At 38.3% G+C, this 16,551-nt stretch overlaps 2 protein-coding genes across 5 annotated transcripts; both read left to right on the top strand.

Annotated features, from left to right (window-relative positions):
* The first annotated feature begins 851 nt into the window (after window positions 1–851).
* On the top strand, window positions 852–11,843 carry LOC129178808 (ras association domain-containing protein 7-like). 4 transcript variants are annotated; one of them, XM_054771390.1, is made up of 6 exons: window positions 853–1,681; window positions 1,882–1,914; window positions 2,344–2,489; window positions 4,367–5,005; window positions 5,096–5,346; window positions 8,114–11,843. In XM_054771390.1, the coding sequence occupies exons 3-6, from the start codon at window positions 2,387–2,389 to the stop codon at window positions 8,267–8,269; spliced, it is 1,149 nt and encodes a 382-aa protein (XP_054627365.1). In that variant the 5' UTR covers window positions 853–1,681; window positions 1,882–1,914; window positions 2,344–2,386; the 3' UTR covers window positions 8,270–11,843. The 4 variants fall into 4 exon arrangements, with proteins under 4 accessions (XP_054627366.1, XP_054627365.1, XP_054627363.1 ...); XM_054771391.1 differs by having other exon boundaries at window positions 852–1,681; window positions 1,882–2,489; window positions 8,119–8,274; XM_054771388.1 differs by having other exon boundaries at window positions 1,882–2,489.
* Window positions 11,844–11,944: 101 nt separating this feature from the next.
* Window positions 11,945–16,214, top strand: LOC129178810 (retinal cone rhodopsin-sensitive cGMP 3',5'-cyclic phosphodiesterase subunit gamma-like). Its single transcript, XM_054771395.1, has 4 exons — window positions 11,945–12,090; window positions 14,472–14,593; window positions 14,665–14,702; window positions 15,452–16,214. Exons 2-4 carry the CDS (start codon window positions 14,487–14,489, stop codon window positions 15,526–15,528), a joined length of 222 nt encoding a protein of 73 aa, XP_054627370.1. The 5' UTR covers window positions 11,945–12,090; window positions 14,472–14,486; the 3' UTR covers window positions 15,529–16,214.
* The last annotated feature ends 337 nt before the right edge of the window (window positions 16,215–16,551 follow it).

Consider the following 16,551-nt stretch of genomic DNA (forward strand, 5'->3'; position numbering starts at 1 on the left):
GTGACAGCACGGAAAAATCAACGATGAAAATGACAACAACAATGAACCAGCGCCACGCATACGAGGGCGTTGGTCCTTTAACTGTCACTGATTAGCATTGACAGCAGCTGTGCGGCCACCAGGCGTGGAGTGGCAGTTCCTTCCGCCACCCCGGAAGCATCGCTTGCCAGAATAATGGCGCAGGACAGGAAGCGTGACAATATATCCCTTTACATAAAATTTGATGGAGTTATCGTAGTTGCATATCACGTATCAAATCGTTCACCACAAAGAGATTTACATCCCTACTTATTATAGATACAAATTTATTTCTATCTGTGAAGTGTGTTTAATTAATTAATTGAGTTAACTTTGGACTAAATGCGATTAATCATAATTAAATATTTAAATTGATTGACAGCCCTAGTATGAATTGATGAGGGTCGGTGAGATATGATGAGATAATCCAGGTGAGTGCAGTTCCATTGTGGTTGAGGGTGGATGAAAGTCGGGAGGGGAGGATGGAGTGACTGATGGTGTCGAAGGCTGCTGTGAGGTCCAAGAGAATAAGGATGGTGAGATGGTTTGAGTCCAATGCAAGAAGAAGGTAATTTGTGGTTTTTAGAAGGGCTGATGAGTAATGAGTAATGAGAGGTTGGAATTGGCCGGAAGTTGTCCATTATGTCAGGGTTGAGACCAGGTTTGTTCAGGATGGGGGTGATGGCAACAGGTTTCAGTGAAGGAGGGACGAAACCAGAGGTGAGAGAAATGTTAATTATTGATGTAATGAGAGGTGGGGGTCAGGCTTTGATGAAGCTGGATGGGATGGGGGATGGGTTGGGATTGAGTTTGCAGGTTCAGGTGTTTGTGTCTTTCCTGTGTTGTTATGGAAGCGACAACAGGAGGAGAGGGAGAGGCGGGAAGAGGCGAGGGAGAGTGGGCTAGGAGGTGGACAGTAAGACCATTTATTTTTGTGTCGGCGTTCCAATTGTCGTACCCTTACTTTCTTCTGGTTTAGTGTGGGATTGAACCAGGGGACCGAGTGTCTGAATGTAACGGTTCTGGTTTGATAGTTGCGAGTTTCTTGAGGCAGGAGGATAGAGTGGTATTGAAAAACCACACCTTGCTGTGTTTCTGGTACTATGATATACAAATGAAAACTTTTTGAAGGCAAATAACTGAAGGTCAGTGGTCTGATTTCAAGTCAATGCAGCAAATATTTCAGTTGCTGAAGACAAAAGTGAAGACAGCAAACAGACAAAAAGGCAGCAAGTAAAGGTGACTGTAGTTTACTAGTAGGTCGAATAAAAATATATCCAGGGAAGAAAATGGATCTCTGGTGATCTCCATGGACTCCAAACTTTAGGCAAACATTGGCTGGACGAAGGAAACAGTGTCATTTCATTTTCTGTGAATCATCCATCTGTCCGTACATACTTTTCAAACAGCAGGCTTTTAAATGACACTTCAATGTAGCGAAATTGCAACTGTTGTGGTGTGACAACCGCAAGTTTCCACCCACATTTGACATCACCTTTCTCCCAGAACACCTAGGAGGTCCACATTCCTGTGCTCCGTGTCTCCTCCTCCTCAACTGGCACGTTACTGTGGATAAATACTGCATGTTAGTTAGTCTCCTTTGCTCGTGACCAAGCTCAGCAACACTGGCCAGCAGGCTCAACACCATCAATCATATCTAGAGGTAAGTGCATTTAAATCCCTCTAGTTGCCATATTTCATTATTTGAATCACTCTAGTTGCCGTATTTCATTCACAAAATCACTCTACTTGACAAATGTCCTTATTTAAATCACCCTAGTTACCATATTTAATTAATTAAATCACTCTAGTTGCCACATTTAATTATTTAAATCTCATATTTTATTATTTCAATCCCTGTAGATGCCGTAAACACAGTGGAAGTGTATGCGGAGTGTGAGTCATCCAGGAATGTCAGCGTGTTCTGCTACATTCCTGCTTTTAGCACATTTGTACACACGCACACACACACACACACGCGCGCACGCACACACACACACGCACACACCAAAATGTGTTCATGTGCAAATGATCAGCTTTCCTAGTGGGTTAGAGGTGTCAGTGATGCAGCTTTCATTCTCTTCAAAATGTTCAGTTAAAGTCTTTTTTTTATTGCAGAATAATTAGGATCATATACAATCAAAGTATATTAGATAAAAGCAAATATGAAAACGCAAATATGAAGTCAGACATTGGATGTGTATCATGTCTTACTTTCAATAGAAGGCACAGTTTGTCAATATTATTTCATTGTTCTGCTTGTTTTCTGCTTCTACCATTGTATTTGTCATATATACAGTGTTAATAACAAATGCCTTTATTCAGGTGTGTGTCCTCCTGCAGCTTCTGCTGGTGTTGTGTGTCAGACATGGAGATCAAGGTGTGGGTGGAAGGTGTGGTCAGAGTCGTATGTGGTATATCCCAGACTACTTCCTGTCAGGATGTTGTCATTTCTCTCGCACAAGCAATTGGTAAGCCGTCTTTGCTGTCTTTTTGTCATCCATGACAGTACAGTACAGTATAGCTTATATTAAAGATCGAAAAATGCGCCCGAGATCAAAACATTTTTGTCCCCTTGAGCTCCCGACCGTTGTGAAATGCTCTCATTTATCATTAAAGATGTATAGTTTGACAGCGCTTACATATCTATGCAGTTGATTGTCACAAATTATCTTTATTTTTAGAGGTCTATATTTTAGAGGACTATATTTATAGTAATCTTGCTAGCATGCTATGCTTAAAGCCGTGGCCGTCTCTTGTGTCGCTACAGTGATCCCGTAGCCTGTGGATTAGCAATGTGGTGTAAACAAAAAATAAAAGGAGCCTAAAGGTGACTATGGGGTGTTATTTCATGTCTTCCATGCTCTTATAATTTAAAAAATGCATTTAGAAAGTCCTAAACATTTTTCTATGGTCTAACTATAATCCATTTATTAATATTGAATCCAATTTGGTGGAAATTCACTTATCGCCGTCAGGTCTGAAACCAATTAACTGCAATAACGGAGGAACGACTGTATTTTTATAAAGTCTTGATATCACGAGAAACAAACAAAAATAGAGTTGTAATTTTTGGAAAATTTGGTTGCGGAGAAAGTTATGACATAATCAGTGAAGTCAGGGAATAAAGTTGTAATTACTTGAAGAAAATGTACAAGAACCAAGTTACAATAGGTGGAAAACAATAACAAATAAATAACAGCAGAAATGGAAAAAACAGCAGACATTTTACAAGAATAAAGTCAAAATATTAAGAGAAATACGTCATATTCTTACAAGAAAAAAGTCGCAATGAACTCGTAATATTATGAGGAAAAATAATGTCATTTTATTAGCAGAGAGCTGAAATAAAGAAAAAAAATATGTTATTTTATAAAAGTTATGTTGTGAGAAACAAAATAAATGAATAATGTTGTCATTTTTGGACAATTAGTTTGGGGAAAAAGTCACAATAGTATGGGAATAATGTCAAAAATATTAAGAGGAAAAAGTGTTAATCTTACGAGAAAACGTCAAAATTTGACAAAATGAAGACTGACAAAATAATATGATGAAAAATAACATAGTAGCATGAAGTTGAAATAATAAAGAAAAGACTTTATTTTTATCAAGTCATAATATTATGAGAAACAAACTAAATGAGGAATATAGTTGTCATTTTTTGGAATATGGTCATAATTACTAGAAGAAAATTTACAAGAACAAAGTTAAAATAGTTGGAAAACAAGAAAAAAAAACAGCAGAAATTTTACAAGAATAACAAACAAAATATGAACAAACGACAGGACATGATGATGGAGGAGGGAGAATAGAATATTTAGGGAATAAGGTCAAAATATTACAATCTAACGAGAAAAAGTCCTAATTTTATGAGAGTAACAATGTAATATTATGCGGAAAAATTATATAATTTTAGTTACATAAAGTTGAACTATTAAAGAAAAAAGACAAGAAAAACAAGACAACAAACACATTTTGGTAAATTAGGTTGGGGGAAAAGTCATAATTTTACGAGAATGAAGTCAAAATATGGGAATGAAGTCATAATTGAAAATAAAATGTATTAGAAAATGTATTAGAAGAAAGTTGAAATATTTGGAAAATGATTTTTAAAAAACGCCTAATGGTGATACTAATAATGCGTTTTTTTCACCAATATCACAAAGCTGAGATGCAGGTTATTTTTTCTTGAAATATACGTAACTTCTAAGCATATCTGGGGTTGGTTTACAAAATATCAAATTGGCCCTGCACCCTTTCATTTTTCAGCATATGGCTCTCGGTGGAAAACGTTTGGCCACCCCGTTACAGAGTATAGTTCACTTTTTATGGTTTCTTTCTCACACAGGTCAAACTGGTCGTTACGTTCTGGTCTTGCAATTCCGGGGCACAGAGAGACAACTGGGAGCCGATGAATGTCCACTGCAGCATCTGAATAAACTGGGACAGTTTGCTGGAGAGGTCCAGTTTATTCTGCGGTGGACCGGTCCCAGCCTGAGTGCCGGGCAAGACAAAACATCCAGAGTCATCCACCCTGCCCTTCTTAAACCACCAAAGCCGGAATCCGTCAAACACAGGAAGCCAAAGAAGGCTCTCACTTTCAGTCTTGGTCCATCCACAGATCCCAGGAGGACTCAGTCAAACCAAGCCTGGTCCCCTTCTCCAAGAACCTCACCAGAACCAAAAGCTTCCCCTGTCAATTGGCAAAACATGATCCAGTGGGATGGCACCTCCAAGGAGGAGGTGTTTAGGCAGATTCTGCAGCAACAGATGATGCTGGAGGACTTAGAGCATCACCTTCAAGCTCTGGAGGATGACACAGAGTGGCAGGAGCAAGTAATGGCCAATGCTGCAATTCCTGGATGGAATTTGGTGGCAACTGATGAACTGAACAGACTAGAGCATCGATTCAGACACAATGAAGCAGAGCTGATGATGAGTCAACTATGGGGAGAATCGTTACAGGAAGAAATAGACAGAGAACAAGGTAGGAGCGATGTCTTCATTTTCTAAATTGTCCCTTTTGAGTTTCTTCAAATAAAATATGTTGACATTCTTCATTCTTCCCATTTGACAGACTTGCAGAGTCGTCTCAACCACGTCCAGTCATCAGTAGAGGATCAAACTTCTCAGATTGAAGAGCTTCTGGACCTTTTTGCACATCTCCAGAGTGACATCAGTACCTCTCAGGTGGACACTCAACATCCTTTGGAAATCTTGAGGCCCCTAAAACAGGAGCTCAAGCAACGTGCGCAGCAGGGAGAAGAACTGAAAGACACATTGTCAAAGACTTCGAGAGACATACAAGCTGCAGAGGAAAGACTTCGGGTATGACTTGCATATTTTATTTTATAGTATTATGGTATTTCTAGTTATGGAGCAGGCCGCATGGCACACAGGCCACACAGTCAGGAGATCGGGAAGATCTGGGTTCGAATCTCCGCTGGGCATCTCTGTCTGTAGTTTGTTCTCCCTGTGCGTGCGTGGGTTTTCTCCCACATTCCAAAAACATGCATGTTAGGTTAATTGGTGACTCTAAATTGTCCATAGATATGAATGTGAATGGTTGTCTATATGTGCCCTGCAATTGGTTGGCGACCAATCCAGGGTGTACACCGCCTCTCGCCCAAAGTCAGCTGGGATAGGCTCCAGCATGCCCCCGCGACCCTAATTAGGATAAGTGGCAGAGAAAAAGGATGGATGGATATTTATGGAGCATCTACCATAAATGGTACAATGATAATAATTGGGCCTAAAATTTAGTTAGCCTCACATGGATGCTAGAATTCCATCTATCCATCTTCTTCGGCTTATCCGAGATTGGGTCACAGCCGCAGCAGCCTAATACGAGAAGCCAAGGCCTCCCTCTCCCCCGGCTGCTTCATCCAGCTCCTCTCGGCGGATCCTGAGGCGGTGGTCTTCCCCGAGGCCTCCAACCGATCAGGCATTCCCTGAACACCTCCTCAGGGAGACGTCTGGGGGGCATCCCAACCAGATGCTCGAGCCATCTCATCTGGCTCCTCTCCAGCGGTTCTACTCCACATTTCTCCCGAATGACATTATTTCTCACCTTATCTCTATGGACAATACTCATTGCAGCCGCTTGTGCCTGCGATTTTGTCCTTTAGGCCACTACTCAAAACTCGTGATCTCCCATACAGTATACTGTATATAAGTTGTGCTATGTTTTGCCGCTCCAGAGTATTTTTCTTTAGTAAAGCAGGGAGCAAAATGGCTCTTTTAATATTAAAGGTTGCCGACTAGGGATGAGCATAATGCATTTTTGCTGAATACGAGCATGAAGCAAGTACATCTCGTCATTATCCATAATTGTGATGAAAGAAAATCCTCATTATGTATTCACACTTCAAGCTCTGTGATTAGCCAGTCTCACACAGCGTGCGCCCCTCTTGAGACAGACAGGCTGCAGCCACAGAAAAGCTGAGTGGTGCATCATGTGAGTGGTGTGGCTTTGTCCACTGCCTCCACTTTATTAGGTTTTACTCAGCTGGCCTCTATTTCGGTTGAACTTCTTTCGTAAAGTGCGTGGTGCATTTGACAAGACAGCACTGTGCCGGCTTGTGTTGCGTCAGTCACTTACGCAACTCAATTGGAGTAGCATGACCACTTTTTTCCTTGGAATGTATTTTTGTCTTATTCCATGAAGTGCATGAAACATCGTGCCTGTATGACTATCATACTACATTATATCCTGTACATAAGCGTGGTAAAATAGTACACCCCTCTCAATACGTTGCAGTATGCACGTTGCAATCTTAAACTTGTTTGGTAATGTACGCGGTGCATTTCACAAGACAGCTGTATACAGGCCGTGTGTCAGTCACCGCCAGGTTTTTTTTTAATCTGCTTGCTTATAATTTGGCTGTTGATATAAAGTCAGTTGGAAAACTTTGCTTGTAGTACTGAACGCCGTGCTTTTTTTTTTTTGAACGCCGTGCTTTTGAGTGAACAACAAGGCTGACTGACAGATTCTTTCCTCCTTGTGGATGTTTGCATGAATCACCAACTTCACACTGATCATTAAAAAACGAATTAAATTTATTTTTTAATTATTTAAAAAGTCTTACAGATCAGTTACACACATACACAGTACACATATAGCTGAATAATAAACAATAAATATAGCAACTTTTGGTCAATCCATGTCAATTTCAGACTTAAAATAATGTACCGATGTAAGCCCCACCCATTTGCGGTTAAACCACGCCCACTTCAGGTTTATGCCTCGCCCACTCTGAGTACAGATGATGATTTAAATGGGTGAAAAAATACAGATACAGATAGTGGTGTACTCTCTTATCATGGTTAATTGGTTCCAGACCGTAATAAGTGAATTTCCATTAAGTATATTTCCTCATTTATAAATGGAATATTTTCATAGTTAGAGCACAGCAAAGCAAATTATCAGAGCTGGCTAGACATGAAACAATGCCCCTATAGTCACCTTTATAGTCTGCTACCCAATATAGTAGACACAATAAGAGAAAATAATCAATTTAAGACATAAATAAGACTCATGGCTGTGTTTGTTGCTGTAAATGTGTTCCGGTGCTACGGGAGCTGAGTGAGGGACAGACAGGAAGTGAGGTTAGGGGTTCAGAGTTTTAGCTTAGTGGGGGTTACGGCCATAACAGTAGCTCGTGTTAGGGATTATTGTGACTGTTGTGGGATCATTCAAACCTGCAATAAAAGCCTGTTGTTCCGGCGATCAAGTCTGGTACTTGTGTGTCTCACCCAACATTACGGTAACATTACTGTCACCTTGTGACCGGTTGGTGACCATATTGGCTCTCTCCAGGAGCTGGAAGAATGCTCTGCATACAATCCATGCAATGCAGACAGTGAAATACTAGTACATTTATTCATTTGGACAAAAGATGCGACATGAATTAACTTTATGGTCTTCTTGGTCATATCTCATTGTAATGGCTGTTTATATGAGGAATGGAGATTTGGTATGCAATTTTCGTCTTGTGATCTTCATCGGTTTTGGACAAGAAGTGACATAAAAATCTTTTTTTGTTTTAAGATGCATCATATCGGATGATTAATACAACCCCGCCTCATCTTTTAGGGCAGATGGGAGACAGTTGAGGAGCTGAATAAGGAGTTGAGACAATGTAACCTGCAGCATTTCATCCAGCAGACCAGCACTGCCCCACTTGTAGACCAGACAAGCTACCTGCCTGTCACTGATGCTTACCTCAACAATGCTGCCTTTATGGAGTAGGAGATGATATATTGTATAAAGATCTTTCTCATGCCAAATAAACAAATATTGGTACCAGAAAATTAAAAATATTAGTCAACATCCCGTGCTCATGGAGAGCTGTGCATGCATAGACTACATGTAAGTACTACAAGTAGTATGTAAGTGTAGAATGAAGCACAAACAATCCTAAAGATTGAAATCATTTATCCAATGGTGCCTGTTTGAATGACTGAAAGACGTTACTGCTTTCTCTTCTTTTTAATAAGAATTCATCACCTTTGTGAGTTGATCTGCCATTAACCATACAGTATTTTCTATTTCCGTGGGGATCAATAAAAATCTAACTACAGCGGTGGGAAAAAGTGTTTGTCTCTTTCCTGATTTCTTATTTTTTTGTCACATTTAAGTGTTTCAGATCATCAAAAAAAAGTTAAATATCAGTTAATGACAACACAACTGAACACCAAATGCAGTTTTTAAATGAAACTTTTTATCATTAAGGGAGAAAAAAAACAAACCTATATGGCCCTGTGTGAAAAAGTGTTTGCTCCCGAAACCTAATAACTGCTTGGGCCACCCTTAGCAGCAACAACTGCAATCAAGTGTTTGCGATAAGTTGCAATGAGTCTCTTACAGCGCTGTAGAGAAATTTTGGCCCACTTATCTTTGCAGAATTGTTGTAATTCAGCCACTCTGGACGGTTTTCAAGCATGAACCGCCTTTTTAAAGTCAGGTCACAGCATCTCAACAGGATTTAGGTCAGGACTTTGACTAGACCACTCCAAAGTGTTAATTTTGTTTCTCTTTAGCTATTCAGAGGTGGATTTGCTGGTGTGTTTTGGATCATTGTCCTGCTGCAGAACCCAAGTTGGTTTCAGCTTGAGGTCAGGAACAGAAGGACGGACATTCTCCTTCAGGATTTTTTGGTAGACACAGAATTCATGATTGTATTTATCACTGCAAGTCTTTCCATGTCCTGAAGCAGTAAAACAGCCCCACACCTTCACACTACCACCACCATATTCTACTGTTGGTATGATGTTCTTTTTCTGAAATGTGGCGTTAATTTTACGCCAGATGTATTTTCTCAAAGGTCTTGGGGATCATCAAGATGTTTTCTGGCAAAATTGAGACAAACCATTAAGTTATTTTTGTTCAGCAGTGGTTTTCATCTTGGAATGCTGCTATGCAGGCTGTTTTTTCCCATGCAGTGTCTTTCTTATGGTGGAGTCATGAACACTGACCTGAACCCAGGCAAGTGAGGCGTACAGTTCTTTGGATGTTGTTGTGGGGACTTTTGTGACCCCTTGGATGAGTCGTCGCTGCACTCTTGGGATAATTTTGGTTGGCCGGCCACTTCACCACTGTTCCATGTTTATGCCATTTGTGGATAATGGCTCTCACTGTACTCCGGCTTCCTCACACATTCCAAAAACATGCAGGTAAGGTTAATTGGCGACTCTAAAATGGCCATAGATATGAATGTGAGTGTGAATGGTTGTTTGTCTATATGTGCCCTGCGATTGGCTGGCGACCAGTCCAGGGTGTACCCCGCCTGTTGCCCAAAGTCAGCTGGGATAGGCTCCAGCATGCCCCCGCGACCCTAATGAGGAAGAAGCGGTATAGAAAAATGGATGGATGGATGGATGGGCTCTCACTGTGGTTTGCTGGAGTCCCAAAGCTTTAGAAATGGCCTTTAACCTTTTCCAGACTGATCTCAATTAATCTCAGTTAGTTATGTTTTAACACGGGGAGCAATTACTTTTTCACACAGGGCCATGTAGGTTTGATTTTTTTTCCTTAATAATAAAAAGTTACATTAAAGTTACATTACATTACTGCATTTTGTGTTCAGTTGTGTTGTCATTGACTAATATTTAAATGTGTTTGATGATCTAAAGCATTTAAGTGTGTCTAAACTATGTATACACGTCCCTACGGTTATTTTCACATGCAGTAATCCCTCGCCAACTTTGCCCTTTGAATGTTGCGGCTTCACTGTCATGGTTTTTCATAAATATATTGATTATTGGATCATGCTGTTTTGTGGTTGAATATGGCCTATTATTAGTTCAAAAACATGCAAACATGCAAATTTTACATTTTTTTGCCTAAATTAAGCATTTTCAAGCATAAAAATGGCCAAGTGACCTAAATACAAATACAGTATAGGGCATTTAAAAAATGCATTCAAACATGTGATGATATTTAGGATTCTACAGTGGTCAGTAGGTGTCAGTAATGTTACTGTAATGTTTGGTGAGACACACAAGCACCAGACTTGATTGCCGGAACAACAGGCATTAATTGCAGGTTTCAATGAACAGGCACAATCATCCCTAATACGGGCTATTGTTGCAGCCGTAACCCAAGCCAAGCTAAAACTCAACTCTGAACCCCCGACACCACTTCCTGTCCTTCCCACACTCAGCTCCCCTAGCACTGGAATACATTTACAGAAACACACAAGAGTATTATGTCTTAAATGGCCTATGTTTTGTTATGTATTGGGTAATAGGAGTGTAAAGGTGGCTATAGGGCTGTGATTTCATGACAAAAACGTATTTCGAAGGTTTTAAACAGGTTTTCTATGCTCTATGAAAATATTCTATTTATAAATAAGGAGTAGCGTAAAATCACTTATCACGGTCATGTCTGGAACCAATTAACTACAAAAGAATCACATTGCCGCCACTCCCGTTCTTATTTTTTAATATTACCTATCTTTTGTGGCCTCTATCATTTTTGGGCCCTTGGAATTATCCTAACTTTTCACCACTATACGCCGCCTCTGCCCCTGTGGTGTAAGGACATATGTTCAAATGTTGCTTTTTCTCTTTTTTAATACTGTATGTTTCAAGCCTTGTTTGTGCGCCTGTGGAACGTTACTCACATGTCTGCATGTTCTACTGGTAGAACAAATCAGCTTTCATGTCCGCCGTATCCTGGGCACACCCCAGCGTTACAAGTCAACGTGATTATCATCCAGACATACAGGACATAACGTCTGTTTTTTGAGTGGCTATAAGCTGCAGAGATAATCCTGCTCAGGTCACTTAGAATGTGGGTGATGTCACCCTTTTTACATTGTGTAATGTATGTTGTGGACATTTTGTCACAGCCCATGTGCTCATTTCTTTTAAATACAATGAAATTAGCAGCAAACGTGACTGACTGGTCAGCTAGTAACATATGGAAGAACCAGTGCCAAATAGAAGATCCCAGAAGTCTCACATTCAAGCTGCATTTGATTTTTTTTATTGTATTTATATTATTTAATGTTTACTATGTGTTCTTTATTGTGTGTGTGCCTAAAGACTTACTGAATCTTGACTAACAGATCAAAATACAGTTGTGATGCTGACTTTCTAAATTACAAGCAACTAAAAGCACAGATATAACACACTGTTTTCTGTCTTTTTACAGTTTTTTAATGAATGTTCTGTCAGTGAATTCAAATGAGTTTATAAGGACCATCGATGACAATGATTGTGTGACAGTGAGAGAAGGGACTGTCACAAATAGTCACCGATTACTGGTGTAGATATAATTTGTATAGAAAACTGTATGTACTATCGGAACAAGATTATAGTACTGTTAACCCTGAGATTAACTCTTATGAAATAAGCTGCCTTAACTGAAAATAACCCGTCAGCGTATCACTGTATACAAGTTCAAGCAGTGGGAGGAGCTTAAAGCAGGACTATAAAGACCATGTCGGCAATGAAGGGGACAGAATAGAGACACTGCAAGAAGAAAGAAGACACAGTCTTTGTCTTGCAGCTGCTTTTTCACCGCTTCTCTGCAAAGAGAACTTTTTTTGGAATCCAGCAAACGCAGTAAGTACCTTTTTTGATCACAACTTGTAAAACAATGCCCGTCAACCTTGTTTGTCAAGTACCCCTGTGGAATAACCAGATTAAAATACTTTTCGGTGGAAAAAAAGATGTAAAAGACAGCGCTGTAGAATCACTATTTGATTTGTTACTCTCCAAAACGTCTGTACTGGTCTTGTTCGAAAGTTAAACTTCATAGAACTTCAGTTGTAGCCTCATTTGAGAACCACTCTTCTAAAACACATAAATAGGAAAATACATCTGTAGTGTAAACAGTAATGTACAAACATTGTATAAAGCAAAGTGGTAATGTACACAATGTATTTAGTAGGGCTGCAACTAATGATTATTTTCTTAGTCAATTAATCTGGATTAATCTGTTTCGATTAATCGAGTAATAGATTGGGCCCTATACCAGGGGTGTCCAAAGTGCGGCCCGAGGGCCATTTGCAGCCTGCAGTTGTGTTTTATTGACCCGTAGCACATTCTAACAATATCATTTAACAAGAAAACTAAAAGAAACACAAACAGCAAAAAAATGGAAAAATCAGCAGTAATTTTACAAGAATAAAGTTAAGGGGAAAAAGTTGTAATCTAACAAAAAAAAGTCCCAATTTTACGAGAATAACCTAATTTTAGTAGCATTAAGTTGAAATATTAAAGAAAAAAAACTTTATTTCTGTAATGATGTAATATAACAAAACAAAATACATTTTGTAATTTTTTGAAAAGTAGGTTGAGGAAAATGTTATAATTATGGGAGAAAGGTCAAAATATTATGGGAATAAAGACTTAATATTACAGAAGAAAATTTACAAGAAGATAGTTAAAACATTTGGAAAATACCAAAATGAAAAAAAACGGCTATAATTTTATGAGACTGAAGTCAAAGTATGAAGAGAAAAAAGTTGCATTGGAAGGAGAAAAAAAGTTGCAATTTTATGAGCATAAACTCGAAATATCACGCGGAATAATAATGTCATTTTAGTAGCATAGAGTTGAAATATTAAAGAAAATTATGTTCTTTTTTAAAAGTCATAATATTTAGAGAAACAAAGTTGCAATTTTTGGGGGAAATTAGGTTGGGGAAAAGGTATAATATGAGAATTTAAGTCAAAATATTACAGGAAGAAAATTTACAAAGATCAATTAAGAAGTTGAAATATATATAATATTTTGAAAAAACAACAAAAATGTGAGTAAAAAGCAAAAAGTGAAGTTCACCCCAATTTTTCACTTTTTCACCTATATCACAAAGCTGAGATGCAGTTTTTTCTTGAAATATATATATATATAAATTCTCAGCATATTTACAAACTATCAAAGTTCCCCCTGCATCCTTTCATTTGTCACTATGTGGCCCGAGCAGGAAAAAGTTTATCGATATGAACCAAACACAAACAGTTAGTGGTTTGAGAGGCAAAGAGGCAAAAACGCTGATCACCGATTTCCAAAGTCAAAGCTGATGTTTGTGAATATCATGTTTTGACTAAAGCACAGAGATAACAGGTCAGCTTTCATGGATGGCAAAGGACATTCAAAAATATTCACAATCGAGAGGATAAAATCAGAGGATATTTACATTTTTTAATTTTAAAAAACATTAATCGAATAACAAAAGAGTTGTGGATTAATTGGTCAAACGATTAATCATTGATACAGCGATTAATTGTTGCAGCTCTAGTATTTAGTAATGTAAAACGTAAAATGTAAAAGAGCTGTTTGTCTTGAAATTACATTCCTTTCTAGTTGTATTTACTGAAAAGGTTGGTATTGTTGTGAATATTTGTTGTGACGTTTTGTGAAAGTCTTCATTCAAAAGGATTGGCAGCAAAAGTCAACTTTACAAAATATTGTAAAAGAAGTACTCAGTAAAAGAAAGTCAAAGTTAAAAAACTTTATTTTTAACAAATACAGTACTTTTTTAAACCTTTTTTCCATTTTTTTATTGTAAAAAATGTTTTTAAAAGGTATTTGTATTAATTGTATTGTTCTCTTCAAGTCATCAATCATAAATGGAGCCTTTATAAAAATAATGAAGCATCAATAATAGTCATTATAACCATTTTTTGGTTGTGGAAAAGTGAACTGCACCATGCTGAGAAGTAATTTCAACGTGCTGGTGACATCTGAACATGGTAAATATAGTAAATGATACAATGGTAAATATAAATACCTTGTAATCCATGCTGTAATCCACCTTTGCCACAGAACATGAGATGAGTGTGACCTCAGATAACACAGATGATCTCTGACACAAAGAGGATTTACACATGAACACCTCAGACATAGAAAGTGTGACATCCAGTATTATATAAGAAAGGGACGGTACTCTACTGTAGTTGTCATCTTAAATGATGAATAACAATCATGATTGTTTGCAGTCCAAAGCTTGAGACATGAACGTGGCAGCGGCACAAGGAGGAAACAAGGCGGCTCCTCCAAAGTTCAAACAGAAGGAAACCAGGCAGTTCAAGAGCAAAGCCCCCAAAGCAGGACAGAAGGGGTAAATCTCATCAATAACCTCAGCATAATCCACATATTTCTCTTATACTTTCTATCTTTTTCCCAAAAAAGATTTGGCAATGATGTTCCAGGGATGGAGGGTCTTGGAGGTAAGATGTAGTTAAAATATACATCTGAAATTTTTTTTATATACATTAATCCCTCATTTATCATGGTTAATTGGTTCCAAGTAGATTTCCTTAATTATAAATGGAATATTTTTGTAGTTAGAGCAAAGAAACCTGTTTTCAACCAGTTTTTAACATTATTAGAACCTTCTACACATTAAATAAGACCTCTATAGTCACCTTTACACTCCGATTACACAATATAGTAGACATAATAGGAGAAAATAAGACATAAATAAGACTCATACTTGTGTGTTGCTGTAAATGTGTTCTGGTGCTATGAGACAGGAAGTGACGTCGGGGGTTCAGAGTTGAGTTTTAGCTTGGCTTGGGTTACGGGTGCAACAGCAGCCCGTGTTAGGGATTATTGTGTCTTTTATCAGATAATTCAAACCGGCAAAAACGCCTGGTGCGGTGTTTGTGTGTCTCACTCAAGATTACAGTAACATTACTGACACATAGGGATCAGTGTAGAATACGACGTAACAAAGTCTTTGAATGCATCTTCTTGCCTTAATATTTGTATTTCACGTCATTTAGCGATTTTTATGTTTGAAACTGCTTCATTTAGGCAAAAATATATAAAATGTGCTTAAATATGCCTCCTTTTTGACTAATAATAGGTCGTATTCAACCACGAAGCACAATTTTTGAAAAAACGTGTGGCGAGGGATTACTGTATGTGATTTTTTTCTATATATGATGTATATTTATCTTATTGGTTTGTGCAGACTCTGCAGTGGTGTGTCCCTGGGAGGCGTTTGGTGACATGGAGCTCAGCGACCTGGCTCAGTTCGGCATCATCTAAGCTCCCAGCGTGGTTTTTATTTATTTGATTTTTATGTGTGTGTATTTTTAGTAGAGTGGATCAGGTTGACGTGGAAATTTTGTAACCACCCACCAATTTATATTAGCTTCTCTGTCTCTGTGCTATAAATCTACCTCTTCATTCATACTTGTACTTCATCTACATTTACTTATTCTGCCTTTCTACATGTTTTTTTAATGACTACACCATCCCTTTAAACAGTAATACACATATTTGCATGTCCAAAGTGCATTTTCTATGAATGTAAATGACGGAAAGGAAATGACGAGGAACATGATAACGGTGCATACAAATATTGCATACATTGAAATAAAATGTCAAAATTGCAGTAAATCAAAACATAAAAGCAGATGTTTCGCTTCTAACTGTGCATTGATTGTATAGCGAGGAGGAAGATGACTAAAATTTTGCTCAATTTGACTTGAAAAAAACAAAAACAATGTCAGACATTGGTTGTATGTTGTATTTTAATCATTTTTGATGACGAGCTGTCTGTGGCGGCCCACTTTTGTGTCTGACCCACCAGTTGACATTTCCCTGTCCAAAAGAACTGCTGCACTGGCGTCAAAGAGTAAACATGAAACACTGAACCAGTTTCTCTTTTCAAATGTTTTTGTTGTAGCTTAAATATCGTATCAGTGATAAATAAAGGCTTGTCGATGTGCTCTTTTTGCCTTCTTTATCGTCAGCTTCAACATTTAATCTAATTAGTAGGGGTGTCAGGAGACACTCAGTTCAGTTCATATGATACACGAGATGTGGTCTACGAGAAGAAGACATGACGAGATTTTAACATCACTTTTAAGAAAAGTACAATGTAAAAATAAAAAAAAAATGACAATATATTGCAATCTACCAATTTAATATACACTACATTACCTCCTCAGGAGGCTACGCTCTTCTGCACTCTGTGTGCAGTGGCGGTTGTAGCTGTGGGCCACAAGAAAGAAAAAAAAAATCCTATTTGCTAATGTTCAGCGGTCATCATATACGCTCATCAAG

The sequence above is a fragment of the Dunckerocampus dactyliophorus genome, chromosome 3 (assembly GCF_027744805.1).
Source record: "Dunckerocampus dactyliophorus isolate RoL2022-P2 chromosome 3, RoL_Ddac_1.1, whole genome shotgun sequence".
In the NCBI taxonomy this organism is placed as follows: Eukaryota; Metazoa; Chordata; class Actinopteri; order Syngnathiformes; family Syngnathidae; genus Dunckerocampus; species Dunckerocampus dactyliophorus.

What these genes read in the sequence shown, in the direction of transcription:
- LOC129178808 (XM_054771388.1), top strand. Translation starts at nt 2,330, where the DNA reads ATGCCTTTATTCAGGTGTGTGTCCTCCTGCAGCTTCTGCTGGTGTTGT. An exon ending in TTCTCTCGCACAAGCAATTG is followed by an intron (nt 2,490 to 4,366) that starts GTAAGCCGTCTT and finishes TTTCTCACACAG; the next exon opens with GTCAAACTGGTCGTTACGTT. An exon ending in AGAAATAGACAGAGAACAAG is followed by an intron (nt 5,006 to 5,095) that starts GTAGGAGCGATG and finishes CCCATTTGACAG; the next exon opens with ACTTGCAGAGTCGTCTCAAC.
- LOC129178810 (XM_054771395.1), top strand. Translation starts at nt 14,487, where the DNA reads ATGAACGTGGCAGCGGCACAAGGAGGAAACAAGGCGGCTCCTCCAAAG. An exon ending in CCCAAAGCAGGACAGAAGGG is followed by an intron (nt 14,594 to 14,664) that starts GTAAATCTCATC and finishes TTCCCAAAAAAG; the next exon opens with ATTTGGCAATGATGTTCCAG. An exon ending in AGGGATGGAGGGTCTTGGAG is followed by an intron (nt 14,703 to 15,451) that starts GTAAGATGTAGT and finishes TGGTTTGTGCAG; the next exon opens with ACTCTGCAGTGGTGTGTCCC.